The sequence below is a fragment of the Leuresthes tenuis genome, unplaced genomic scaffold (genome assembly GCF_036924035.1).
Source record: "Leuresthes tenuis unplaced genomic scaffold, fLeuTen1.0.hap1 SCAF_12, whole genome shotgun sequence".
NCBI classification, from domain to species: Eukaryota; Metazoa; Chordata; class Actinopteri; order Atheriniformes; family Atherinopsidae; genus Leuresthes; species Leuresthes tenuis.
In genome coordinates this window covers 23,018,469-23,045,980 of record NW_027325366.1, presented here as the reverse complement: position 1 = coordinate 23,045,980, position 27,512 = coordinate 23,018,469, and the positions used below count along the sequence as shown (strand labels likewise).

The following is a 27,512-nucleotide window of genomic DNA, read 5'->3' as shown; positions in this document are numbered from 1 at the left end:
TTAAATTTATTTTGCATTACTTCAATCCCTAAAATATGTGAATTACAATTGTTTAATGTAAAATCTGTAATGTTGATGCAGAAATATGTCTGGACCTTGGTGGTTATTGGGTGGATAGGCAAGTGTGGAAGAACTGACTTTCACATAACAGTGATACAAAATTAATACCTATATTCCCTTCATAATTTTGTTGCAGTGCTAACAGCGGATACACAACTTTAATAAAACCTGTGATGTAATGATAACATATTCTCAAAGACGCTGCATATGCACTTTGAATTACTTTGCTGTTGAATTGTGCAATCTGAATAAATTCGACTTGCAAAATTAAACGAAAGAAAAATGTTCCGCCCGAACAGGGACTTGAACCCTGGACCCTCAGATTAAAAGTCTGATGCTCTACCGACTGAGCTATCCGGGCCCTGTGGCGCGAGAGGGAGGGAACATTTATAAAGCGGATATCCTAACCCTAACCCTAACCCTAACAAGCCTGACAAGCCTTGGCGAATTACACAGAAAAGTGACCATGACCGCCTATTCTGGCCATATATCTCCAATGCAAGAAGAAATTTCTAAGGTACGTGTTAACATGTTACTGTTACCCTAAAGTTTTGCTAATACTGGTTTGGCAACCAGTGTTAGCAACGTTTACATTAAAGTTACTCATCTTAAAGAACATTTAATGCATACAAACAGACTGACGGTCGTTAGCAGACAAGCTAAAGTGTGGTATGTTGGCGTTGTTCTCTTGCAGAGACGGATTAAAGAGCTGCAGCGTGCCATTCAGGAAAACGGTCGTAAACTGGAGGAGGTCCAGCAGAAAAGGCTGTGGGCTGAGGAGGAGATCATTCAAAGGTAACGTGTTCGTCACCATGTTTTCAGCTTGGAGCTGGACTCGGTCTTTCGCATTGCAAAGGTTAACAAACAGCTTGGTCGTCAGCGCGGCGCCAGCTCAGATTATTGTTTTCTCAGTTTTACAAACCCAAGTCTAGGAGCGTGCACCAACCTATTCCTCTCTCCACGCAGCCCTCCATTTGCCAGGTATATGAATTTAGTCGCATTTTGGAGATTTTCATTTCAGTGGTAAAGGCTACACATGCTCACGCCCCTAATTTACATTGACCCAGATTCCTGGACGTTTAGAATAACTCAAACGTATGAGAAATGGATCATAGAGTGATGTGTTGTATATGATGTGAATAAAGCAAATTAGGCATTGCAGGAACAATTATTACTGTTTCACCGAATGTTTTACTCACCAGCACAAGTAAATGGCAGTGAACAAAATTTCAGCCTTTTACTGGAAGCAAAAATCAAGAGAAAGGTGCACAAAGCAGAGAATTATCCAGGTAAAGGTAAAGAAACTTATTCACTGAGCAAGTGTGATTTCAGTGCAGGTTGTTAACTCACTTTGGGGGTATAAACAAACAAGCAACGCACAAATGCCACCTTTTTAAACGGTACAGGTCTCATTCATCAGGGTCCAAAAGTTTTTGGACTTAAGTTGGCTAAAACAATTGATTATGCAGACCACATTGTTAGAAAAACATTTGTAGTACTGTTGTTGAATGGCTAAAGAGTTCTGGTCTCCTTCACAGTAAGCGGGAAACTGCTCGAAGGGTGGAGCTGATGATGGAAAAAAGCGAAGTGGTTGATGCATTACAGCAACTAGGCCAGCTTATTGAAGAGGAAATGCATCTCTCTGAAGAACTGAGCGGTCAGGCTGATGTGGACAGGTATCGTGGATTGCTGATTGCTATATTTCAAAAAGTTATGCACGCAAAACTGACGCTGCATATTCATAATCTTTCAGGAGTCAAATAGACAGTTTACAGGAGAGGAGAGCCAGTGCCGCAAACAAGGCAAGCAGCCTTTTTGATGAAATCGTGGAGGTTAAGCAGCGTCTCGCAGAGATCAAGGCTTCTAATACGGCAGGTATGGGAAACATTTATGGTATGTGCATCCTGATGAAGTTATACCTGAAACAGATTTTACTGTGCTGTTTGTTTTGTCAACAGCTCAATCTGGGATCCCTGTACCCACCAGCAAATCAAAGAGGAAGCAAAAGAAACAGTAACGTTTCAAACATCTGATTTGTAGATTAAAGGCATGTTTATTTTTATGATACAACAGGTTTACGTTGACTGGTGTATATTCTTTGTTACAACTAATAAAATCTTTATTTTTTTATCATGTGCTTCAAGTATTTTTTCTATATTTCTTATAGTGGCTTAAAGTTCGACGTGAGCATTTATGTCAGACAAGGTTTGGGATGCATTCATAATATTTATCTGATATAGCGAGAGTTGAATCATGATCTTTTTAAAGGTGCATAGTTGAATGAGCTATGCACAAAGTAGTGTAGTGTGGGCTTTTTCTAAGACTAACACAAACAGACCTTTCTCACATTAAATCGTGTTACAGACGACACCAAAACCAGGGCTATGCTTCACACAAAATAGAATATTTGTTTTGTGTAGACAGAAAATATCTCAAGAATTTCAGAGAGTCCCAATGAGATGACCTGATATGTTTGATCTACACCAAAAACTCTCCCTGTTCCCACAATTTACTCCTTTGACTTCGCCAAATGTCTATTTGGTTACAACAGTTGCAATGTGGGTCAATGTACATTAATTTGTCTGCGGGTTTCGGCCTGTTTGCCTTTGGTAATATTGGTGCACTTGGGCTTCCGTAGACCGTATGAGGAAGCGCAACACTTTTAGCTGCATTATCCTAAGTCCTTTTATGGTAAGTGCTTTTTTTTTTAGTCTTTTACTCATGACTTATCTTGTTGTAATATCTTTAAAGACTTGTAAAATAGAGAGCTGCGTTTTTTCTTTAAAAAAAAAGAAGCCACCTTCCGCACTACACGTGTCGTTCAAAGGGTAGTTTCTCACGTTTACATCATCAAACCAACGTAAACTTTAAAAACACAGTCGGGAAATCTGTTGAGACGTTGCTGTCAGCTCCTAACAGCAGTTTTCGTGCTGTGTACTAGGAGGAGAGTGACTGGGTTGTTTATAGTGGATGCGCGTTGGTAATTATTGTGTGTATGTCTGTGCATAATGTTTAGATGCCTCCATCCACAGCTTATAATGGGTTTCTGTGTTTCTGTCATCTGGAAGGGCAGAACAACAAAGAAACGATGACAACCTGCCTCGACTGCCGCTCCGTGTTTGACTTGTGCTCGAATGAGGAGGCTTTTGACTTAAGAAAGGTGAACCCCGTCCTGAAGGAGGTTGTAAACACTGACCAAGCTGCAGAGTGTATGTATAAAGTGTTACTGTCGTGTCCCGTTCATATTCTGAAGGAATATATCTTCGTTTATTTAAAAAAAAATATGCTCCCTCCTGCTTTTCATTCAGATCTGGAAGATAAAAGTCCACAGGATGACATCTGGGGAGAGGGAAAAACACCTCGGGAAGTGTCAGACAAGATGGTCTGCTCAGCCTGCAAGTGCTCCTTTATTAACCGAGAGGAACAGGTGACCACGTCGCATTAAACACTCCTCTATTCATTTACACAAATCTCTGTTCTTGTATTGAACACAGCTGTACAGATTCGTTTGGTGTTTTGCAGAGGGAGCACTACAAGCTTGACTGGCATCGGTTCAACTTGAGACAAAAGATGACAGGGGGGCCTCCCCTCACAGCGGAAGAGTTTGAAAGGAAGACCGGAACTGGTAAGGAAACCAGAGGGTCCCACACACCGAGCGTGGAGTTTAACAAGGAGAAAAGGGGCATTGTTATCGTCTCTGTTGTCACTTTACAGGAGACCTGTCAAGTATCTCCGGCTCGGAGTCCGATTCAGAGGACGAGGACTTGGACAGTGACAATGGAGGAACAAGCAGTAATGTCACTGGCACAGATATTGAGAGCTCGGTTGACGGCCATTTAATTACTGCTCGGCTCTCCAGCAAGGTGGTTTTCCGAAACTCAGCAGGAGAATATTTATCTGTCTACCGCTGCGTGCTGCAAGGAAAGGTGAGGCAGGCTGTATACTGCATGATGGGGGAAAAGAAAAATCATTGTTTTCAAATTTTTTCTTGTGACGTTTCAGTCGGATGACGAGCCTGATGCAGTGTCCTCTCTTAAGGCCATAAATAAGACGACAGTGTGGGTCATTCTCATGACAGGTGGAGGCCACTTTGCAGGTGCTGTGTTTGAAGGGTAAGGCTTTAAAAAAAAAAAATGTTATCCTTTTTATAGTTGGAATAGAAAGAACGATTGGTAGGCAAATGCAATCTACTTGTGTTTCAGAAAAGATGTCCTTCAGCACAAGACTTTCCACCGATATACAGTGCGAGCAAAGAGAGGCACAGCTCAAGGACTTAGAGATTCTCAGAACCGGAGTCACACGCCAAAGTCTGCTGGAGCTGCACTGAGGAGACACAACGAAGCGGCTCTCGTCAAGGCAAGATCACACCTTCTTTATTTTGCCCATAGAGTTACAAAGCAAAGTGGACATCTCAGCTTGGTGCTCTTAACATGTCCCATAATAATCCAAAGAGGCCAATCCTGATTATACGTTTTTCTGTACCTCCACAAGTGTGATATCATCCATCCTTATACCAGAGCGGCCTCTGAATTTACCAGGTTTCCATAATTTTTTTAGGCTTTTGTGTTGAGTTGAGACCAGATAATCTCACATCTTTGCATGCTCCGCTGGTACAGGCACAGCACATTCTTGGGTACAGGGAGCACAAGAAGGTGCCCGCTATTTACATGCCAGCGCATGACTGAGATGAAGAGCGGCTTATTCGCTCATGCTCATTATGAGACTAACTCTAGTTTGGATTTCAATAGACATGTTGGTCTTAAACAGATGAATCAAGTCATTGGCTGCTGGATTTGGTTCGTTCCAGGCTGTGCATTAATCAGCACACGACTGTTGGTATTTATTGATTTTCTGTGCGGCACATTTATTTGGCCATTGATTGATGATGTTGCTCTGAGATGTAAAAGATATACCTCACCCTTGCCACTCGTCATCACTTCTTGCCAGTCACAGTCACCGGATGCCGTTTCCAGAGGTTGGCCAAATAAAAGAATCTGAACTCTTGAGGAGGCGAATCTAAAGAAAAATAGGCTAAAATGGCTTGTTTCAGACAGTTGATGATCCGAGGCTATAGCGTGAAAGTATTTGGTTTTGGTAATGTAAATGCAAACTTTGTTGACTTCTTGCAGGACATTCAGGATCTTCTGGTAACTTGGGCTGAACACTTGAACAAGGCCTCTGCAATATTTGTACGAGCCCCTAGCTACAACAGGTCCATCTTTTTCGGTGGTCGTACGGCTCCTCTTGACAAAAAAGATCCCCGGATCCGCACGCTACCCTTCGCCACACGCAGGGCAACATTTCGAGAGGCACAGAGGGTCCACGAGATGCTCTCCACTATTCATGTGTATGGTAAGCTGAATTGCATATTTAGAGGAACAGCTTATTTGCAACCACGGCGTAATTCTTAAATAATCAGAAACTTTCACACTGCAGGGAAAGACGCAGACATGTCTGCAGTCTTCAGTCCATCTAAGAAGGCATGGAAAAAATCTGTCAAACCAACAGCTGAGAAAAATACGACTCAAGACAAAGGTAGGCTTTAGGAAATGCATAGCTCCGTGTTAGAACTGTGTGTATAATATATGGCACAACTATTAAACTTGTTTAACTTTGATACTACTTTGTTGCCAGCACCTACAGAAGAAAAGCAAGATAGCTCAGATGAAGAAGAAGAAGAAGAGGATATCCAGCTGGAGATGGTGGAGCTCACTTTAGGGACCCTGGACCTTAGGGAATCTGAAATTTATCCCACCAGGCACAAGAGAAGAAAGAAGAAAAAGAAAGAAGAGGCCAAAAAGCCAAACAAGGGTTGGTTTGAATCAGCATATCATCATACACAGGGGGTGTACTAAGGGGCAAGATCAACACATCCAGGCTTTCTTTGTTTTAGCTGTCTTAACAACATCAAAACCTCCTAACTGATCCGACAAAAGTGGTTCCAATCTTTCTTTTACACAGGGTTTCGCCCTCGGGCTCCTAAGAAGAGCAAGTTGTGTAAATAGATATCAGTAGTAGGCTAGACAAGACACGCCAGCAAATTAGGACAAGATCTAAGCACATGCAGACATGCAGATATGAATATATGGTTCCCGTGGTAACGCCGCACTTAACCTAAATTTTGTCTTGCTGTAAGTTGACTGCAAAACATCTTTGGTGGTTCAACAGGTTTGGAAACTTAACGTATTCCTTCAGCTGAAAATCTTCATCACGAATAGTTAATTCAGACAGAGTTCTGTTTAAAACTAATTATTTTTAAAGTTGAGGTTAAAAGCCTTGCTCAGTCTGTTATTTAACAGATTAAATGCTGAAAAGATGTCACAGACATCTTATTGTACTGTGGTTACATTTAGTTATTTAAATACCAGCCACTGATCAGTGTCTAAATGTGGAACACTGGATAACCATTAAGGAGAATGAATTAATTTCTCGTATTTTTGGGGGCAATTTGAGTATCTTTCAGTACATTTGAGTAATTAAAGTCTTAATTATGTTACAATATCAGATATCAACTCTCTGCCTGACATTATTTAGATGTTGTTGCGGTCTGATTTTGCTCTCTTGAGATACCATCAGGTTTTTTTTTTTCCTCATACGATTTAATCTGAAACTGAACATAAACAGCTCCCGAGAAGGTGGCGAATTCAGCCTGAGTTACCATGGTGATCTAGCCAGGTTGAAAGAGAGCCACCTTTGCGACGCTGAAAACTCTTCATGTTAGGCTCGACGTAGCTCGCCTAGCCACGAATCTCACTTGATGGCGATGATCTAAAAACCACAGAAATGCTCATTTTTACCACACTGAAGTTTTGCATCATTGACGAAATCTCATTTTCATGCGGAACAGAAGTAAGTAACATGGAAACAGACATTCAAGAAGAAGGGGTGCCAGAGGCTGCACCAGCAGAAGAAGCGGCACCAGCAGAAGAAGCCCCCCCACAACACATGCAGTCTGTGAAACAAAAGAGGAGGAAAGCACAGAGTAAAAAACAGCTGGATGGTGATGGTGAGTATAGCTGTATACATTTGATAGTTTTAGTGCACAGTGCAAAGCTCTTAATTGCACAATTTTCAAGAAACTCTGTATTGTAGCATTCTTTCTCTTTACAGATGTTGTTGATGAGTCGTGGGAGTATGGCATGAGGGATGAGCTCTATACAGCCTGCAAGGTTGGAGATGTGGATTCTCTCTGTAGCCTCCTCCAGCTACCTGAAGAAATGGCAGAGAGTCCTGAACAGCCTGAGAGCAACCCTTCCCTCATCCCAAGTCCTCTAAATCTTGTGAATAACCCCATAGACTCATCGGGTTTCACTTTGCTGCATGTTGCTGCAGCAGCTGCGCAAAAGGCAGTGGTCAGACTGCTTCTAGATGCAGGGGCAGACCCAGCCTGCAGGTATAAGGAATTTGATATTCAAGCGTTTTATTATGATCATTTCCAGCGATTAAAGTGAATCCAGTCAACTTAAGCACTTATTTTTCCAATATCCCCTTCCAGGGACAACAAAGGCCAGACCCCATACATTGTCGCCCCCGACAAAGACACAAGAAACGTCTTTCGTAAATACATGGGTGAGAATCCTGACAAATATGACTACAGCAAGGCACAGGTAAGAATGAAATGTCCCGATCTCTGACGTGCATTGTATTACCTGCAGGTAGATAACTTATCGTTTACCTGTGTGCAACTCAAGGTCCCCGGGCCACTAACAGCAGAGATTGAATCCAAAAAGATGGAGAAGAAAAAAGCTCAAAGGGCTCAGAAAAAACAGCGAGAAAAGGAGCAGAAGGAGGAGAAGAAGAAACAAGAGCTGGAAGTGGACGAAAAGAGGAAGTTTGCATCTCTTACAGATCGTGAGAAGGTGAGTAAAATGGGTATTGGTGAATTTTGGAAAAGAAATCATTGAAAATGGCCATTGTTTTCTTTTTGATTATAGAGAGCTCTGGCAGCTGAGAGGAGGCTGGCAGAGCAAGTAGCTGCCACAGGAGTCGGCCTCTCTAATATCAAGTAAGTTTCCCAAGAGCCATCCTTCACTGAGCCTCATGATGTCTTTTTCCCTTAGAAAACAGTGCAGGTTGTTAGTTATTGAAAAGATGTGCTCAAAGTTGTTGTCATTTTCTTCTTCGTTTTTTGTGTGTGTGTTTATGAACAGGAGGTGCTGGTCATGTGGGGAATCTCTGCTCGGGAAGATCCCATTTCATTACTTGGAGTATTCATTCTGCACTCCACGCTGTGTTCAAGCACATCGAAAAGCGAATGTTCCTCCAGGCAAGACCTAGCACCAACCAACTGTGGACTTCTGGAAGAGGAAAGCTACCTCATTAAATCTCCTGGAGAATTTGGCTTTTTAAGGCTCTCTGTGACCTGTTTGATTTTCAACTATAAACACACACCAGATAAAATGTTTATGTGGCAAATGACCTAAAATGGATGAACGTATTTGATAAAAAAATGTAATGAAATAAATGTATAATTTATTTATAGTACATTCAGTTAAAGAGAAGTTCAAATTAAACTCACTAAAAAGAAAAAAAAAATCCACAGGCTTACTGAATAATAAAACTAATTTAAATCACAATTTGTTGTGTTGAAAGTTGAAGGACATCAGAGCGGATATAAAACTGAACATATGAAACACTGACGTGTGTTTCACGTCACCAGAAATGATGTGAAACGGAGCATTATTCCTCTGAGCAGTTTCTTGTTGTCAGGTTAGTAAATCACATTTGCATCTGTTTTATAAAACCAAAGGAATTCTCAAGCAGGTGCTTCAAACAGTAACTGGTGAACTCTGTCAAGACTTTCCGGCAGTGGAGTTGAGGTGAGGCCGGTCCATAAAGAGAACCCGCAGGTGTGCCGGGGCTCCCTCCAGCTCCAGCACTGTGATGTTGTTGGGCAGGCTGCTGCTGAGCAGGGGTCCAGGTACATACAGAGTCTGCTGGGGGCCCCTGGCCGGCCAGTATCGTCCTAAGTTCACACCATTGATCCAAACCTGGCCCTGATCAATTCGAAAACATATCCATAAGGATACAGTTCATTTAGATTGTTTAATTTCTCCCTTTAAATATATTTCAAACCCGAGGAGTTCCCCCGGATATATCTATATTACCTTTGTCCATTCATTGAGCTTGAGAAAGGTGTCCCATGTCAGGCCATTTGGTTTTAAGGTCCCCATGTAGAAAGCTGGTCCAGCTGACGGTTCTCTCAGGCGAGGCGGGACGGACTTCTGATTGTCTGAATGTGGCCATCCTCGAGCAATGGCTCCGTCAATGTCCAAAGGGAAGATCTCCCAGTTTGTCAACACATCTTTACCCAAGATCAAGTTGTTCAGCATGCCCTGGAATGCACATATTGATAATTGGTTGTATTCTGTTGATTGTTCTCACAATTTACAATTATTAACAAGCAACTGAATTAAACTTTCAGAATCTCTTAGTGTTTTTTTGTTTGTTTTAAATCACCTCTAAAGGAAACTTTCCCTGGCACTTTAGATGTTTAACACATGTTCTGTTTACTTGTTATTGAGACCTCGGGTACCAGGAATTTATTCTAGGAGGTATTTAGTGTTGCCTTGCCTTATAGTCATTGATCTTGCTTCCAAAGTTGACTCTTCCCATGTTTTCAATAAGGATGTCCACTGTGTCCCCCTGCTGTCCTGTAACATTCATCACCAGCACCGTGTCTCTCTCCAGCAACCCCTGAAAAACCTAATTTCACAGATTTATACATATTAGTGTTAGTCTATATGAACATTACAAAAAAAAAACAAAAAAAAAAAAAAAACACATACCTGACATGAAAAAAATAGTAACATGTAATAAAAAGGTACTTGACAAACAGACAAGCTTGGCCTTAAATCTGTGATGTTTTTCTCTGACATAGAAATCTGATTGGCTAGACAACAAAAGGTCACAGTAAGCCTTTACCCCATTGACGGACACATATGCACGGTCATGAACCCCATTCAGTGGAGAGATAAGTGGCGTGGGCTCTGAGAGGTCCTGGGGCAGCGTGGTCCGATACAGCATGTATCCATAGTACTGAACACAATAGACATGACAGGTGGTAGACACAACAGTAGAAGTTCTCCATGTTTCAAGAGGTTTACTGTCACTAGAATGCTGGGATCTTCTCTGTTGTTGGACTCCGACAGACCTCATACCTGTTTCATCTCTTCAAACGTCAGAGGATACTCCGATTTGACAGGCCCCAGGGGAGCAATCGTGTCCAACACATTGCTAATGTTCCCAACCTGTCAAATTCCAAGATTATTATTTAGTCATTTTTAAGCATTTCACAGCTTGCCTCTATTAAACAACTTCCACCATTGTGTTACCTTTTTCAGGGTGACAAAGCCATAGGCAAACTTTGGAGTTGCTGGTGGCATGGGGCCAGAGGGAACCTCTCTGAACTAGAGTGGAAGAGGGATAAATTAATCATTTATTAATAAGAACATCAACCTCAGTGGCTGGTTGTTAAATCATTTGTACCTGCATTATGACATCTCTGATGGCTAACAGCTTTTCTGTGGGGTCTCCTGCCTCAGTCAGCGGGGCATCGTAATCATAACTTGTGACCACTGAGCGGAACCTGGAGTCATGATCGGCACCTTTATGAGAGCAGTAGAAGATTACATGAGACCACTGTACCTCTGGGCTTTAATCTCGATCTAGGTCGTGTCTCAAAGGGACATGATCTAATACTTAAATACCAATAATGAAAAGAAATTACTTTACCATTCCAGTAGCCAAAGTTTGTTCCTCCTTCAAACATGTACCTGAGAAGAAAGAAGAGTAGGAGGACTGACTTCAGAGACATACACCAGTCATAAATCAAGTATGAACTTTCTACAGTGACAGGTTTAATTCATGCTGGTGGCAGACGAGGATTTTTTTTTTAACTGACATAAAAGCTCAGAGGATTAGAACCAACAGTGTGTTGATACCACTGTCAAGTGGTTGTGCTTGTGTTGGCAAGGCCTTTATAGAAATAATAATAATGCCACTGCTCTTGTGTAACTCACGCTACAGTGCCACAGCACCTTTATCAAATGGCTTTACAAACTAGATATTGTGAGCTGGTCAAGATGTAACTGGGCTTGCTGCTAAATGGCACATAGAAAAGGCAGGTAGGTTTCACAGCAGGGAATCGCTTTGTGCGCCTTGGTCTTGCATTGGAATTGCAGACTAACCGTATTTAAGAGAAAAGAGCAAAGCTTGGGAGGATTGCGGGTTTTGGGAGACATACATGTTGACGTTGGCCCCCATGGTTAGCATTTCTCCTAGCACTCTGCTGACCTTCTGAGCGTCAACCACAGCGTGCGGATCTCCCCAGTGGTCCAACCATCCCGTGTAGAACTCAGAGTTTACCTGCAACATAGTTTCAAAGATGTTTGAGTTACATTTACCATCACTGCATGTTAAGATGATGAGTAGTGCATTGGTTTAAAACAAACCAGGGGTCCCTGATGTTCGAAACGTCTTTGCCGACTGAAGGCTTCGGTTATGTTGGTGTCTAAGGAGGGAAAATAAAAATAAAAATTCACTTCACTCTACTAATAACTGAATCCTTCACACACTGTTCCACAGAACCAACCTGTGCCAAAATCTATAGTGGCATATAATCCTTCCAGTGTCCCACATGTCATTTCCTTGTCTGTGTTTCCATCGGTAGTGAACAGGACGACGTCCTCACCCAGAAAGAAACGGAACAGCGTTCGCAGGTGACGCATGTAGTTATAATCACAAGCGTAGTAACTTCCATACTCGTTTTCAACCTGCGGTCAGGATGATTCATTAAAGACAGAAATAGTATGCTAAAACATTATAGGTATCCACTCAGTACTCTACCTGGACAGAAATGATGTTACCCCCATTGATATAAAGCCAAGGTTTCATTTTAGGGAGGAGGACAGCAAGCCAGTTGCTGACTGCCTGCACGTAATCTGGCGCAGAAGGAAACCAATTAAAGGCATGTACATGCAAAGAAAGACGAAGACACATGGGTGAATGTGTTACCTGTGTCTGCTGAGCGAAGTATGATATTTGGTTTTTGAAGCAACCATGCAGGTAATCCACCCTGAAACATAAGACCAAGAAGGAAGAGATGCAGTCAGACAACAGCTAAGGAAGATGTTTGTGATTTCCCAAGAAAAAGCCGTCTTCTGATCAGTCAGTTTGTCTCGACTCACTGCATGGAGTCCACAATGAGAAGGTCAGGTCAGGTCAGGGTAAATATCAAGGACACGGGTAATGGTTTCACAACAGCCAATATCAGAAAAAGTCATGTATGACCGTTCATTGTTTTGTAATGTTAACACATAATACCAAACCTTTTCCTTCATGGAACAATGTATCAATTTAGGATACCACTGGGTGTCGCAATTGAGCAGAAGAATGAAAAACACATAGAACCAAAACTGTAAGTGAGACTATTACTACTCAAGCACATCTTTACACATAAAACAGTTGTTTGCTTTGTGTTAAGATTCAGAATATTGCACATTTATCCATTAAGCTTGTTCAGAAAGACTGCCATAATACAACAGGTTATAATCATAAAAAAAGTGTTTAATTTCATATCAAAAGTGGCCAAATGTACACTGTATAATGTACACTTCATGGCACTCATCAGTCATTCTTCATTAGGCTGTGATGTTGGGCTCTAACTTAATCGATATGGTGACACAAGGAAAGTGATGTTTTTCACCATTTCCCATTCTGCACAGATGTACGGTCCTGGACGCAGGATGACCAGGAGACCCGTCTGGTTTGCCAAATGCAAAAAATGCTCCAAATCTCTGTCACCCGTGAAGTTGTGGACTCCCTGAACTACCTCGTGGTAGTTCCAAGGCACATACCTGTGTGAAGGCAGAGAGATGTATGCGAACGTTTGTTACAGAGAGGCAAACAAACATAAATTAATAAGTAGTTTAGTGCGTTCAGCTTACACTTGGATAGCATTGAGTCCAGTCATGTACATTTTGACAAGACGGTCCTTCCAGTAGTAGGGTGGAATTCTGGAGTAGTGGATACTACCTGAGATGTACTGAAAAGGCTTCCCATCTTTCAGGAAACAGTTGTTTTTGTAGTCTATGGAGAAGGATCTTTTTGTAGAGACCTGCAAGAAATCACCAAGAAAACCACAACCAGGGGAAAATACCGCAGAAAATTAATAATTTGCCATTCTTGGTTGAGTGCGCAATTAAGTATTTGGCACCAGTGTGGACAGATGTTAATCATCGCTTGTTGTGACACATCTGTCTGCAGGTGAATCTTTAGATGCACTTCAGAGATGATACAAATGCTGTCTTTCGCAACGGGCAGAAAAGCGTTGAATAGCCACAGACAGACAAGTAAATAGTCAGCTGACTGAACTTTCATAGGAATAAACTGTTAGCGTCCTTCTTACCAAATTTCCACAAACAGCTGAACAGGCAAGGCTCACTGCAACGAGGAACAAAACAGCAACAGCCATGTCCGCTGCCTCTCTGAAACAGCTTGACCTAAAACACACGCATTCCTAACTTGAGTTATTCCATTACAACAGCCTTGGTGTTTACCCCTTTAACTTTAGCATGTCAGTCCATGGAGGAGGCAGCATTTCAGTCAATGCTCAGCCCGCTTCAGAAGCACTGTCATGTGATTTCTATTGGTCGTCAGCGCGGTCCTAAAGCCCGTCATTTTCAGCCCACCTCCTCCTGCCGGCATTGGACGACCCCTTCAACCATACTAGCAATTTCAATCAAATCTGTTTTTCCGCCTTTCTTTTTATTTAACAAAGATATGTGGTAAAATGACGACAATTCCACTGACTGAAAAATAAAGAAATCTAAAATTGTGTTACCTCGTGGAAATACGGCAAATACCCCAACGCTCAATGTGGGTAGAGTTTTACCACATAAAATCCTCTTTTGGGAAAAGTGTTTCAGCTTTTTTAGGAAAAACTAAATATTGAATTGAATAATGTCAGAATAAATAACACAATATAACTCTATCGACTGTCCATTTCCTATAGGCACCATAGACACCATATGGTTTAATGCTCTCACAACATGCTTTCATACACTGCATTATGTTGGCTGAGAACAATTCCCATTGTGTTAGGCATGGTAAGACAACAAAGCAGCCAGTTCACGAAGGTCTTTATTATAGCTTTGGGACAGGATTCTGTGTCTGTCTGACCATCTTTTAAAGGTGCTTGAATGATAATTACATGTAAACTAAACCTAGCTTTTTTGACAAAAGATTTGTTTTTCATATAAATGCAAGCTTTTTTTTGTTATGTCTCCAAAACTGCTGTGACAAACATGTCATTTTGTGCCAAGTGTGTGATGTTTCTGCTACCATAATAATTCAATTTACTGGGAGGGATCTTATTTCAATTAAAGGTGTTTAGTCACAACTCAGTGCTCTTCTAAAGACACTAGATGGCGCTTTAATACCTTTAGAGTCAGTGTTTCTTAATGTCGGTCCTCATGACCCACTGCCCTGCTTGTTTTCAATGTTTCCCTCCTCCACCACACTTGATTCAAATGAATGGCTCATTATCAGGCCACTGCAGAGCTTGATGACGAGCTGATCATTTGAATCAGGTGTGGCAGAGGAGGGAAACATCAAAAACATGCAGGGCGGTGGGTCATGAGGACCGGAATTGAGAAACACTGCTTTAGAGTAAAGAGCTGTGCTGGCAGCATTATTTTATATGTTCACAGTTTCACAGCTCTGTAGTTTGTGATGGCAAATTTTGTAGCTTTTTGTTGCATTTTTCCAGATAAAGACAGCCTTTTTTCCCCTTCTTTCTTCTTTAAGTCACTCACTTTGAAGCAGCTGATTGCTTTTGAGCGTGTCGACATTCTCAAAGAAAGATCAAAGCTGCTTCCAAGACACATTTGCTGCTGGTGTAGGCACCACTGTGGTTACAGAGAGCTCTTAAGTCTGAGCAAAGTGGCTGATGCTATAATGTGCTATGGGAGCAACAGTTTATCTCTGCCTGACATGTAAACACAAAGCAATCAACCATGGTAATTTGCATCAATACTGTCTGCATCTGCCTGCTGGCTTCATATCTGGATGCAGATGCACTTTCAGGGATGCATTTCAGTTGCATTCCCTTTGCAGTAATGACTATAAACTCTAAAGCCATTTCCTCTGTCTTTGTTCATTAGTCTCAATCTTAAAAGAATTGAAAGGAGGGAACTCATAATTGCTAATGACAAGTGATCTCAAGAACAGATAGGACAAATGCTCTGGCTCCGTGGCTCATTAGGCCACTGTCAGACGCAGTTAATCGTCCTGGGAATGAGAGGAAAAGCAGTACACACTGGCTTGTAATTTGGTTATGAGCCTGATGGTGCATGAAGAGTGTGAGTATCCAATCTTTGAACCCCTTGAGTTTAGTGGAAAATGGATATTCAAACCACAATGAAAAAAAATCCAGTGACTAATGCACTGAGGGAAGCACCAATTATTGAGGCACTACAGCAGAATAATACAAACTCTCATAACTGCAGTTAGAGACACTAACAGATTAGATCCAATTACATTCACCACAGTGCACATGACTCTTTATCTGACTTGAACTTTGAAGTCCAGTTTCTAGTTACGACAGAAGTTAAAGGGGCTAGCCAGACCTGGCTAAAACTCCTCTCTAATATGACGATGCTGAAACACTCACCCTAGGGTAGGGAGTCACCTCAGTGAAGTCATCTCCCCAGAGTCTGTAATTAGATTGAACCCTCCCTTCTGTCCAGCCACCCCCAGAATAAGCCCTCTTTGTTGTCTCTGATGGAAGCAGGTGTATTCACATACACCCTGCCCCCACATGTACATATACAGTTAAGGTCATTTGGAGCAGCTGATGTTAAAAGGGACCTCCACCAGTTTTACATAAAAGACTACTTTACTTGTCACGAAGAACAGCACTCAGTCCACTTTATGATGACACCGGCATATTCTTGATGTCAAGGTTATATTCATTTCTGGTCAGACTAAATAGATTCGTAACAATGAAAAAGGCATTAGAATTCAGTATGCAAGATTGTAAAAAAAAGGCTTAGGCACCTAAACCCAGAATATGTTGTATTTGTTCATTACAAATTGTTGTAATTTTAGAGAATGGTAATCAATCAAATAAAAAATAAAGTAACCAGTTGTGGGATACAGAGTACTCCCAGATATCCAACAGCAGAAATAATGGCTTTAGCTCAACTCCAGCCAGTTGAGGCTGGGATTATTGCCCATACACTAACCCAGCAGTAATTGTAGACCAATAGGTTCTTACTATAATTTTTTGTGTTGCAAATATTTTTTTAAATCATCAAAGAGATTTTTTTTAATACTTCCTAGCTAAACTCCACACTGCTAACAACTATTAGAACAATATCACTGAAATCTATCACTCAGATTTAGCAAAGTGATTATGTACACACCCCAAAAAATAATCCAAGGGGGCTGAAGAGAAATGGAAATCATCCAAATGAATATGCTTCCTTCCTGTTGCTCAGAAATCTTATACCAGAATATTAGCAAACAGTGCAAGATGCCAGACCTGTGTGTCAAATATTTTAGGAAATAATTCTGTTCAGCTCAGTTTTACTCTTATGGTGCCAAATCTTAAGTCATCTTTGGCTCTTTCACACATTACGGTCAAGACTGTTTAGTTGATGGTGTGAGGGTAGTTTAGAGACAGAAAACAGAAGCTGGAAAGAAATAACAAAGCAATAAACATTTGACAGATATTAGTTCTGACTTAAGAGTTTGGTCTAAGGAGAATAATGATCCATCATTTGAGTCTCCCAACTGATAAAGGGAAAAATATTAATGAGTTTTCTTTTTGCTTTTCTTCTTTGTTGTTTCTTGATTTTTTTCTTTTTGTTGATAAAGATGAGTGTCAGATTCCAAATTCCACCAGATACTGCTCATCCTGGTGGATCAGCACTGCCTTCTTTATCCATTACAGTTTCAACTTCACCTCACAAATAAAGTCGTCATTCATTTAGATTGATGTCATCTCCACTACCCCCTCAAAATCCTTTTTCACACCATAGGCCAACACTTACAATCAGCCAATAACCTCCTGACCCCATGAACTCTCCCAACTTGTTGCCAACATGTTAAAATTTCAGCCTTGATTAAAAAGGCCTGCTTCAGACATTGAACTCCTGAGAAATTATAGGTCTCTAAAAATACTGTTAAAAAATATAAACAAATCCAGCATATTTGGGGGTTTCCAGCCAAGAGTTGAATAGTTCCAAAGGACAACAAAGAGCCTGAATTAAGTTTTATTATGGAGTCCCATAAGGATTAGTTTTAGACCCATTACTTTTTAATCTTGTTCAAACACCTTATCTTGTTTTCTGCACTTTGTAATCATTTGAAAAATAAAAGTAACTAGCACAGAACGCAGCGGCACAGCTTTTAAGGTTTGAGGAAACATAAATATACTTCTCCTGTTGTAGATTTTTTGATTTAATTCCATTTAAAAAAAAAATATTTTCAAATATAAACTGTTCTTGGTCTTGCCCAATATATGTCTGGCCCCGTATGTACGCTTAACCCTGAGATCTTGTATTGTGCGGCATTACCAGCTGTGCCTGTAACATCCTTTACGAGCAGAGGGAACTATTCAAACATTTGCAGTCAGGGCACCTAAATAGTTAATGGGCTGATCTCTCATAATCTGGGTCTGGCGTTTCCTGACAAATCTAATTTAAAAACCATTCAAATCATCTGATTTTGTGATCATTTATATTATTACCACATTTTATGTCTTTACATCATTTCACTACTTTTACTTAAACAGAAGCCTTCTTCTGGTAAAAACTTTCCACACAAGGCCGTCTTTGGTACTTCTGAACAAATAAGGTAAAATCTTATTGACAGACACGCAAACGTTTACTGGTCAAACCTAAAGGCTGAGCAGCCTTTGATTCACGTGGTTGAATCATGCGGTGTGAAACAGAACTGCAGAATTTCCCCACAAGTCTCTTTATCAGTCTTGAGCTCAGGATACAGTGAGGAATGTACCTTCTCTGTTTTCTCAGGCTCTGAATGACCAGTGAGTCACTGCTGGGTTCACCAGCTAATACTCTGGAATCTGAGTTAAATTAGTTCTAAACAATAAACAAAAACATACCAGTACTATGACAAAAGTCCACTACTACATTTGCAACGTATGTCTGATTTAATTTAGTTGTTTGCATCCTTGGCATAATTTTCAAGGTTTCTTAAAGTAGTTAAACCATATATATGAACAGACAGAGAATAGAAATCTTACTGTGGGAGTACTGAAATACGAAGCTCTATAAACAAACAGGAAGTTGACAGCGTGGGGGAGCATGGGAAAAGTGTGAGCTGGCTATCATTCTTCAGTATCAAAGACGGTATGGTATGTATGTGGGGTCCAAGCATGTCTGAGAAGGAATACTTGTGGTGAGATGACTTGTGAACCTCTGGTGGGCGGAATTTAAGTCCACTGAACCCGAAGGTCCATTACGGTTGATGGAAATGTTGTTTATGTGAAATTAGGATGAAGCCCTCATTTTCAAGAAGAATATAGACTGTCATGCCTTAAAGTCTCTTAGTTGATTGGTGCTTTTATATTAGGCGTAACAGCAGCAGGGTTTTACTGTATGAACCCATCAATCAGCTAACTTTGATTTCAGCTGACAAATCAAACCATCAGATGGATTGCCATGGCGTTTGGTGGCTCCCAGGGGGATTGACATTGGTGATCTCCAGGCCTTTTTGCAAATGTAAACAGCACGCTGACGTTTGTCTTATTGAAATGTCTTGATGAACTCCCATCAAATGAAACAACATGATCCTTTTACTTACCAGAACTCAGAGCTCCAATTTTATGGCTTAATATCTGCAAAAACTAATGACATATTCTCCAAGTCTGAGCTATGCAATACTTTGTGTTTGAAGTCCTATTGCAGTAGTTAATTCTCCACTAAAATTTGGTAATTTATTTTCCTCAAAAAAGAAATAAAAAGAATTTGGCTTAGGAACTAAAGAAAATTGAAAAAAGGCTCAAGGTCTCATAATGGTTCGTGTTTGCATTTTTAGGTTCATTCACTGAATGAGGATTTGCGAGTATGCTAATCTGGCCCTGCCCACATCTCTGCCCACCAGCAGAAGACACTGCTTACCCTCTCTACTCTGACACTACTACGCTATGTAGTGGATAGTTCTAATGTGGGGCAAATGGGCCCTACGTGTTTAGGGCAAGAGCGTTAAGCAGTTGACCAGGGAGGGACATTTTGGTTTCTGTGAAGTGGGCTTGTCAGAGCGCTCTTAATTTGGAGAAAATAAGATGGGTTTTTGATGGATGAACTAAAGCTAAGAGCTACTCAAATGTGGCCACAAGAATAGTCCATTTTTCTCCATCCAAATCAACTCAAACCTCAGAAATTTCATGGTGGTTTGAGGAAAAGCTGTTTTGTGTATTTTTACACCACGACACTTCTTCATCAGACGGTTGTTTTGTTTGACCCTGCACTTTTTTTAACAGCAGATTGTCCTTGTAGCAGTCCACAGTGAGTTCCACCACTGTGCTGCAACATGGACTGCTTTTCGTGAGCCCACTTTGTGATGCAGAAGTGACATTGTGTAAAAATCCACAACATATAATTTGCTTGAACCGCAACAAAGCTTTTGAGGATCTGAGGTGTGATCTCCTGCTGCCTGTAGAGGAGCTTTGAAGGGTGCCCTTTTGGGTAGAATTTAACACTATACCCAAACGTCTTATAAGGTTTTCTGAGATGGAGTACTTCCCTTTTTAAAAAAATTCACATTGTATAAGCTTTTGCTCACGTGTACCTGTGTATAAGGAAAAACAGGAGAGGGACAGCAGGACACTGAGACTAAATCGACTAAAATCAAATCATTATTGCTTATAGAATATTCATGTCCTTTCATTGCACGCCACCCTTTCTCATGTAACAACAGATATTGCCGACAAAGGTGTGAGTAATGGTTTCAATTGGAGACCAGTTGGCTCTGTGATGGTCCACGTAATTCAATAAATGCTGAACCAGGATTTGTTATCGACCATATTTACACCTTAATGTGACGCTGCCTGCAGAGGGATGTGATAAAGATTGAATCACTTCTGTTTGATGATATTGTTAGATGTTCCGTTTATATTTCAGTGTGCCTGCTCATCTTATTTCATCCATCTTAGTTGGATCACATCAGGTTAAATCAATTTAATCTCATTGCCCCCCCGTTCTCTTTGTTCGCTGAGTGTCCAATAGTCTAATCGACAGCTCCCCTGACACAGCAGCCTCTGTCCTGAGAGATGAATAAGCTATGACCACATCAATTTCATTAGTGAAATTCACCAGTAAGAATCATTACATTGTTACCTCATTTCTTTTGATTGAATTAGTAAATCTTGTAATGTCTCACTTCTACTTAATGAAACCAAGTTTTATACTTGTACAGTGAAATTTCTTTCTCACTTAACATTTTGAACATTTTCATTTTCTCTTCATCTTTTCACATCCTTTGCTTCTGCTACAAATAAACTGTGTCAGCATAATGGATACCGAGCCTTTTCTTCATCAACGACTCTTTATAATCCGCCGGTCAGACACACTTTTTTTTATGCGCATGACTTAACTTTGTCTGTTTTGTCAGTATTTGGACTGAATTTGGTTGAATTCAAGGGCCATTGCCATTGATTGATCTGAAGCATTAATCATAGCAGCTGCTGTCATGATGATATAACTCAGTCTAGATCAATAGCATCCACTGTTCAGGCTGCATTACATGGACATGGTTTTTTTTATGTAATCAAACTGCAGCCAGTTAACTGATATCATGGTGAGGTTGTGACTGAGGCTATGGAATAACTAATCAGTCACTCCTAGTCAGTGGAACCTCCATCACATGTGCTCAGACCAGACTTATCCATGATTTAACATGAGGCTGCAAAAGGGTCCTTCACCTGACCTGAATGACTTTCCCTGAGGTTCATCTATTGGGGGAGGTGGGGGTCATCACAGATAGTGTGAAGGACACGTGTGTATGTGCATGTATGTGGTATGTATTGTTAGAGCAACGTGCAATGCTAGCATTATGTATGACTACAGCAACCATTACTGGCCACAGAGCTTTCAGCAAACCCACCTCACCCTGTGAGAAAAGGATGTGGTGGCAAATATTGTCACAGTAGATTTGTGGCCCACAGTGGGTTTTCATTATAAAGCATGTATCAAAACGTGCCATTGCAATTATACTGTGTATCGCTTATTCTTGTTTGCACTGTTTTTTCTTCTTCCTTTTGTTGGATGAAATCCCACAATAAAATAAAATAAAAATAATAATTTGCCTTTGTTACTATTGTAAGGTGAAGGACTGATTGCTGTCTCTATTAAGGATCATGTTGAGAAGACTGGATAACAACAACAACAACAACAAAAAAAGCAGATAAGATAATTCTAGTTGTTGAACCATCTATTTAGTTTCAGGTTTTTGTAGGATGAGTAGCTTTTCTTTTCAAGACAATGGTACCTTGATTAATAAAAAAAAGATACTTTGTTTTGTAGTACTCTTAAGCTCTCTAATAATTCCCAATTCAAAGAATCCTTGTAGTGACACAGAGACAGAACACTCAACTTCCTCATATGTCTGTGGAAATTTTCATTGCAGTATGTAAGTTTGTGAGCTGCTCTGAGCAATGAAATATTCATGTATTATTATGTGGCCACAGATTTGTGAGTTGTGCATATAAATCTGGAAAAGAAATATGCCCAACTACTGTCTCATTTAAAGGTGATTTTTGTTACTTTGTTCTTTAGGTTTGGCAAAAGGCAAATGTGTTATTGATAGCTATACTGAATATGTTCCAAAAGCCACCTTTGCTACATTAGACAGAACTGGCTTTCATTTCTGATTATATGATTGAGGTCACACAGCCTGGAACGTGACATGAAATGTTCCCTGCACAAAGCCCACACTGCCCCTTCTCAATCACAAGTTTCTACGCACACAGGTGGCATTTTGAAGTATAATCTGAGTTGACATAAACAAATTAAACTGTAACTGTAAGATCGTTTGACAAATATAAACTCATTATTTTTAATTATACATTTACATCCAGAAATTTGTAACCATGCTCTCCACTTATCAAATAAATGCTAAATTCCCAAATTCCTCCATTCTTTCCTCTTTGCTATGTCCAAATGCAGGAGAATTACACTGAGCCAGAACGCAGAATCTGTCTGGTATGTGCCATTCAAATACTTATAATGATTTCCCTGTGCAGCTCAGAAGATAAAATCTGTCAGAGGTTTGTATTGAAAAGGGAATCAGGTCATTCGCAAGGGACGTCACGTTATTTGTCACTGCTGCCAGTGAAAACATAGCTGAGTGGTAAACTAGCTTTGGCGCTGCAAGTATTGTTCCCGTATTATTCTCTTAAAGTCTTTACAGGAACACAAAACAGTGACTAAACTGTTCTTGGAAAAGCTGGTCTCACTTCAACCCTATAATCAGGAATTACTAACAAAGCACAACAAGTTTTTCTATTCCCAAATGAACAAAAAATTGTATATAAATATTTAGCCTCAAAACTGCACATGTATATGCACACATATGTGAATCATATTCCAAATATTTTTGTTGACACATGTAGTTTTCATTAAATGTAATTCGTATAATTCTTTTTATTCATTCTATATAATCATACATACATTGTATAAATATATTGTTTTGATATTGTATAAATGCTTGTTTTATGCGTCCATATATGTGGTCAGTGATGCTAATTTCCTAATTCAAAGTATCACAATTTCTTTTCAAAACTTCTATACAATTAGGAGTTTCCAGATTGATTTGATGTGTTTTCCTGTTTATTTGGGCGATTCTGTCCATGCTGTAGAATTTTCCATTTTTTTCAGTCTCCATGTTATGGTATTCCTTTAGGCTTATCCCTATTTGTTCGACCACATCTATGATTGTGTAACACTTTTGTCTTCCTGTGATGTTTAGTGAACATGATTGGTCGGCACTTAAAGCCACTTCCTGTTTGAGATGGCTTTTGATAGATATAAACTGTTTGCCTGATGAGGGCCCACAGAAATGCAGTTGGCTAATAAATGTTTTTTTTTTGCAAATTAAACAGTATGTGGGAGTTGATTCTGCTGTCTTGGATTTGTCATATTAAGACAAACACACTGCCATACGAACCCATTTACATTACATGCATGCTTTCATGTGTCAGGAAACATAAATGAGACTGAAACATCATTAACTCAAATCCTAAAACTAAGTGAGGAGAATCCAGTCAAGCTGGTGAGACATATATGTATATAAATATATTTATATGGGTGGCACTTCGTTTAAGGCTGGTTTAGCTGCAGCTAACACTGTTTAGGTGCCATATTTTATGCACAAACTGCACAGTTAGTTAAATTTGCATTGTACATTAGAAGCATCCAGTTTTGTTAAACTGCTGTCTGCTGTTTTATAGGAAATGGGTTGAGAGTTTATTTTTTATAAATTCTTAGGTTAGAAAACCACAAGAATGATACAACGATACAACAGGGAGCTAAAAACTAATAGCTGCAGCGATGGGTGTTTGCTCGATTTTTCTCAGGGTGGCACCTTGTTGGCCATTTTAATGTTGAAATACAAGTAGGTACATCCGTGAATGTTTGTGAACAGTTTGTGTCTTAGCTTGTGTTTATCATGGCTTCCCCAATAAAAATGCTAAGGAGTTATCTATCTGAATGAAATCGTCTGTACAGAGTGAATCAATACCACCAAAATCATACTCTTCTTAATGTCAAGGAGTTTTCGACGAAATAATGGGAAATTCTCAAACACTTCACTGCTCAATTTGGCATCAACAAAGTAGTCGAAAGGGTCAAAATAAACTAGAAAAATGAAAAATGCTTTTGCTAAACTTGAAACGGCCTCCTTGACAGTGCCTTGCCATTGTTGTTAGCTCTCAACAAGCTTGGAGATTTACAGCACAAAAAAAGCACTCTGATCTTGTGCTTCCTTGTTAATTTTTCTCTCATGGTGGGAGTCAAAATGGTGCTCCTACCTATTCTCTGCATATATATAATTTGGAGTAAATTGTATTTCATGGGGAGGGAAAATTCTTGCCATACACATTATTTAAGCATAAAATAACATGGAGTGAATGTGCTCATCCACAGACTGGAGAGCAGACACAAAGAGGGCGTAGGCTAACGGGAGGCCTGTGGCCAGCAGACTCCTCCTCTCTGCATAATATGCCGGATTCATTGAAATGACTAGACAGCGGAGACAGCGCAGCACCACAGCCGCAAGTCGGGACACTGAAGACGTGGTCAAGACAGCAAGTAGTCTGAAAGTGTGCTAAAGTGAGACTGCGGAATGGCTCGCGTCTGATCGACTGAGTCTCGTAAGCAAGTGGCCGAACAATAAGAACTATCATTAATCTCAAGGAAGCGGATGGAAATTATTGGGGAACACGGCTTTCTCTCCTCCTCAACTGTGGTACCCTGAGGTCAGACTACAAAGAGACGAGAGGTCGGACACCGGTTAAGATGGATTCATTCTTTGTCGAGGTACGTTAGAGCAGCTTTTGCTTTGCAGGGTGCGCTTCACTTTTAGTTTGAGTCCTAAACAGATTGTGAGAGATTCACGGTCTTTGTTTTATTTTAGCACGCCGCTTTTGTCCGTTTTTTTCGGGCTGGTTGCAGTTCGGGTCCTCCGTTCAGTCTGGAAAATGTTACCAGCCAAAGCCCCTTTTCCCGTTTTTCATAACCAATGTGTCCTGTCTATTTTTTTAATTTTTTTATATAGTCTCCAGTGTATCCAACACTTGAACTGGGCTTGTCTGCAGGATGTCCCGGTGAGACTGTGATGCATTTAAGACCACCCCCTGTTCTCCACTAATTTTACAATATCGGCCCAAATAATTCAATTACTGACAGAGACAAGCGACGCTCAAGGAAAAGCATCTTTGTCCCTCATATGAAAAGTTTTTTTTGTTTAGTTTTTAACTTTATCTGTGACAGACAGCCCAGCTCTTACTGCCTGTAAAAGCTGAGCGCATGTGTCCACATGGCTGGATGTGTCATCTGACAATCAACCCAGACACCACCAGGCTATGTAAAGGCTGTAGTCTGATTTGTCATCCCTCTCTGACTCAGAGGAGGGCACACACACTCCTCGCTCACCTCTTTTACCTGCATCAGCCCCTTAACCCTGCCCCTCAGTGATGTGACTCACTGCAGGCTCAGCATTTTGGGCAGCGACTCTTCCCTCACACACCTTACTTTGGGGTGGGATTCTGATTCTTGTCACTCCCAATAAGTCAAACAGGTATGGGGAAAGTTGTGTTCATCACTTGCCTTGGAAACGTATTGGAGAAAGTTTCCTAAAGCCATCAAAATGACTCGGTGTTTGTCATTTGCTTTTAGCAAGAAAAGCAATGAGACCGTGTAGGGTTTATCTAAAAGTACTCTCACGATGGCTTCCATTCCATAAGCCTAAAAATCCCCTGCGTCATGTTTTTATTTGAATTCCAGCTTTCAATATTCTATTGTATAAACCTCTCTTGTAGTGAACAGATGGAGTTGAGCCGGATTCTGGCACATAATCTGATTTTATTAGAATGATATGCTTTGCAGAGGAAGGTTATTATTTGGGCTCATCTTTAATTTAGCATTTGTCCTGTTTTTTTTTTTTTTTTTCTTCCAATCTGTGTGAGATGACCTCAAATATCCCTCCCAACCAGGCTCGGTTTCTTTTTGTGAACGTGATGAGGTGTATTCTTTTCCATCCTTTTTATTTTACAGTTTTAATTGTGTTTGTGTTAATCTCGGTAGCCACAAACCGAGACTTCGAACTTTTCTTACCCTTTTAAAGAGAATCAGAATGAATCAGAAAACCAAAAACTTACAAGACATAAAAAGAAACACTGAATGTTCTTCTATAAAAAGCAGCAAAAAAAGCATTTCAGGAAACACATTTTGAGATAACACAACTTTTTTTGTCGTTGTCGTCTGAAATGTTTTGTAATTTTGGATTTACTGGACTGGAAACTGTAGGAAAATGCAGCAAAGCGATTGAGTCTGTCCCGGTCCGTTTGCGTGTCTCATCAGAACTGGGTTAGAGGAAAAAAAAAAAAAAAGTCTCAACTGTCCTGGTTTTTAAAGCGACCGGTGGTGCCGTGGAAAGACGCCAGCATCTTGAACTCCACGGTGCCACAGTGTGGATTTAATTAAGAGGGAAAATCCGGGAGCAAAGACCGGGATTAAACTGAAGTGGGATAAATCATAATGATTCATTAATGTGAGTCTCGCAGTCTGCTGCCGACGACGAGGAACACTGAAGTATGACAGACCCTTTTAACCTTAAACAAGTTCAAAGTCAACACACATATCTTAGAAGTCAGGGAATGTCTTTTCACATCCGTTGCATGTAAATGAAACTGCGTTTGTCAAGTGTACCAATGACTCTGCCCCCCTGCTGATCCAGAGCCGCCTCCCCCTTGCATGTCGCTGTGAAGTGACAGGGTGGAAATTGTGGCAGTGTAAGAGGAGTGGCAACTAAAAGGGCGTCTGCTCCAAGATCCATCCTGAAAGCTCATCCTGTCCATCAGCAGAGGCTCTTTAGGAGCTGACACGACACCATCAAAGCCTCAGCACCTTTGCTCCACACCCAGTCCGTCCTCTGAGTGGATGTGACCCGCCAGATGCACACAAGTACATGGAAGTGTCAGGGATCCGTTTCATAACCGCCATGCTTCTGGATCTGTTATGCTTTCATATGTCAGGAAATATGCCTGCTCCCACCTTTTGGTTTGCGTTGCTGTTTATGTTTTCTCTCCATCTCTCATCCCTTTAAAGATGACATCACGCACACCCACATGCTCGAGACTCCCTTAGATATTTTTTGCCTTTGGGGAATGTCCTGATGACGAAGTAGAATTCCATCTATTTTCTAATTTTGGTATTCAGCGTCCTTAAAGCAGCAGCTGCTACACACTGTAAAGCCACTCGAGGACCTTTCCACACCCTTTAACTCCTTCCTTACATTACACCACACATTCCTTCCTCTTAAATACACTCTCACAGAGGGAATCCCAAATTCCTGGCCCTGACCCCTCAAATTCCCAGTCATGACCGCCTGTCATACGTGTATCGTCAAGCTGAGGTGGCAAGGCTTTAGGTTTCACACACACACACACACACACATGCATCCTCCCTGCCCTTAAACGTCCCTCACAGCCCCATAAGCTGTTCATGTCTGGCTCTATTAAGCCGGAGCCTATGGATCGGCACGCTCGGTGAAATGTGGTGGTGAAATAGATCACATGAGAAACCTGCTGCAGTCTGTGGGCTATTTTTCTCCCTCAGTGGGTCCTTTTTGGCCCTGCTGAAACTTCCTCCAGTTGCTGCTTGAATGAGCTGAGAATCTGAGATCATCTCTCCCAACGTCCATGC

The 27,512-nt window shown here is 40.8% G+C and overlaps 3 protein-coding genes and 1 non-coding gene across 5 annotated transcripts in view; 2 read left to right on the top strand and 2 right to left on the bottom strand.

The window, feature by feature from the left end:
• Positions 1 to 348: 348 nt before the first annotated feature.
• Positions 349 to 421, bottom strand: trnak-uuu (transfer RNA lysine (anticodon UUU)). The gene has a single exon. It is a non-coding gene; the product is annotated as a tRNA-Lys (tRNA).
• Positions 422 to 2,673: 2,252 nt separating this feature from the next.
• ankzf1 (ankyrin repeat and zinc finger peptidyl tRNA hydrolase 1) lies at positions 2,674 to 8,621 on the top strand. 2 transcript variants are annotated; one of them, XM_072397155.1, is made up of 16 exons: positions 2,674 to 2,751; positions 3,129 to 3,269; positions 3,369 to 3,487; positions 3,583 to 3,685; positions 3,775 to 3,986; positions 4,063 to 4,172; positions 4,263 to 4,416; positions 5,190 to 5,412; positions 5,497 to 5,595; positions 5,695 to 5,871; positions 6,908 to 7,066; positions 7,171 to 7,453; positions 7,556 to 7,667; positions 7,752 to 7,919; positions 7,995 to 8,065; positions 8,211 to 8,621. In XM_072397155.1, exons 2-16 carry the CDS (start codon positions 3,149 to 3,151, stop codon positions 8,335 to 8,337), a joined length of 2,238 nt encoding a protein of 745 aa, XP_072253256.1. In that variant the 5' UTR covers positions 2,674 to 2,751; positions 3,129 to 3,148; the 3' UTR covers positions 8,338 to 8,621. The 2 variants fall into 2 exon arrangements, with proteins under 2 accessions (XP_072253256.1, XP_072253255.1); XM_072397154.1 differs by having other exon boundaries at positions 2,693 to 2,751; positions 3,134 to 3,269.
• On the bottom strand, positions 8,585 to 13,684 carry glb1l (galactosidase, beta 1-like). The gene is made up of 16 exons (XM_072397156.1): positions 13,469 to 13,684; positions 13,008 to 13,177; positions 12,767 to 12,917; positions 12,076 to 12,136; positions 11,908 to 12,002; positions 11,654 to 11,834; positions 11,514 to 11,572; positions 11,306 to 11,427; positions 10,795 to 10,835; positions 10,549 to 10,667; positions 10,395 to 10,469; positions 10,221 to 10,310; positions 9,985 to 10,098; positions 9,634 to 9,765; positions 9,168 to 9,395; positions 8,585 to 9,056 (listed from the first exon to the last, which is right to left on the bottom strand). The coding sequence occupies exons 1-16, from the start codon at positions 13,532 to 13,534 to the stop codon at positions 8,853 to 8,855; spliced, it is 1,908 nt and encodes a 635-aa protein (XP_072253257.1). The 5' UTR covers positions 13,535 to 13,684; the 3' UTR covers positions 8,585 to 8,852.
• Positions 13,685 to 24,337: 10,653 nt separating this feature from the next.
• The window catches only part of myo10l3 (myosin X, like 3), a 54,676-nt gene continuing 51,501 nt past the window's right edge, over positions 24,338 to 27,512 (top strand). Inside the window, exon 1 of the mRNA XM_072397153.1 lies at positions 24,338 to 24,626. Within this exon, the coding sequence (XP_072253254.1) occupies positions 24,606 to 24,626 (21 nt within the window). The 5' untranslated portion in view covers positions 24,338 to 24,605. The remainder of the gene's footprint in view (positions 24,627 to 27,512) is intronic.

What these genes read in the sequence shown, in the direction of transcription:
- ankzf1 (XM_072397154.1), top strand. Translation starts at nt 2,704, where the DNA reads ATGAGGAAGCGCAACACTTTTAGCTGCATTATCCTAAGTCCTTTTATG. An exon ending in GCTGCGTGCTGCAAGGAAAG is followed by an intron (nt 3,987 to 4,062) that starts GTGAGGCAGGCT and finishes GTGACGTTTCAG; the next exon opens with TCGGATGACGAGCCTGATGC. An exon ending in CTCTTACAGATCGTGAGAAG is followed by an intron (nt 7,920 to 7,994) that starts GTGAGTAAAATG and finishes TTTTGATTATAG; the next exon opens with AGAGCTCTGGCAGCTGAGAG.
- glb1l (XM_072397156.1), bottom strand. Translation starts at nt 13,534, where the DNA reads ATGGCTGTTGCTGTTTTGTTCCTCGTTGCAGTGAGCCTTGCCTGTTCA. An exon ending in ATGGGGGCCAACGTCAACAT is followed by an intron (nt 10,836 to 11,305) that starts GTATGTCTCCCA and finishes CTTTCTTCTCAG; the next exon opens with GTACATGTTTGAAGGAGGAA. An exon ending in GCAAGATCAATGACTATAAG is followed by an intron (nt 9,396 to 9,633) that starts GCAAGGCAACAC and finishes TGTGCATTCCAG; the next exon opens with GGCATGCTGAACAACTTGAT.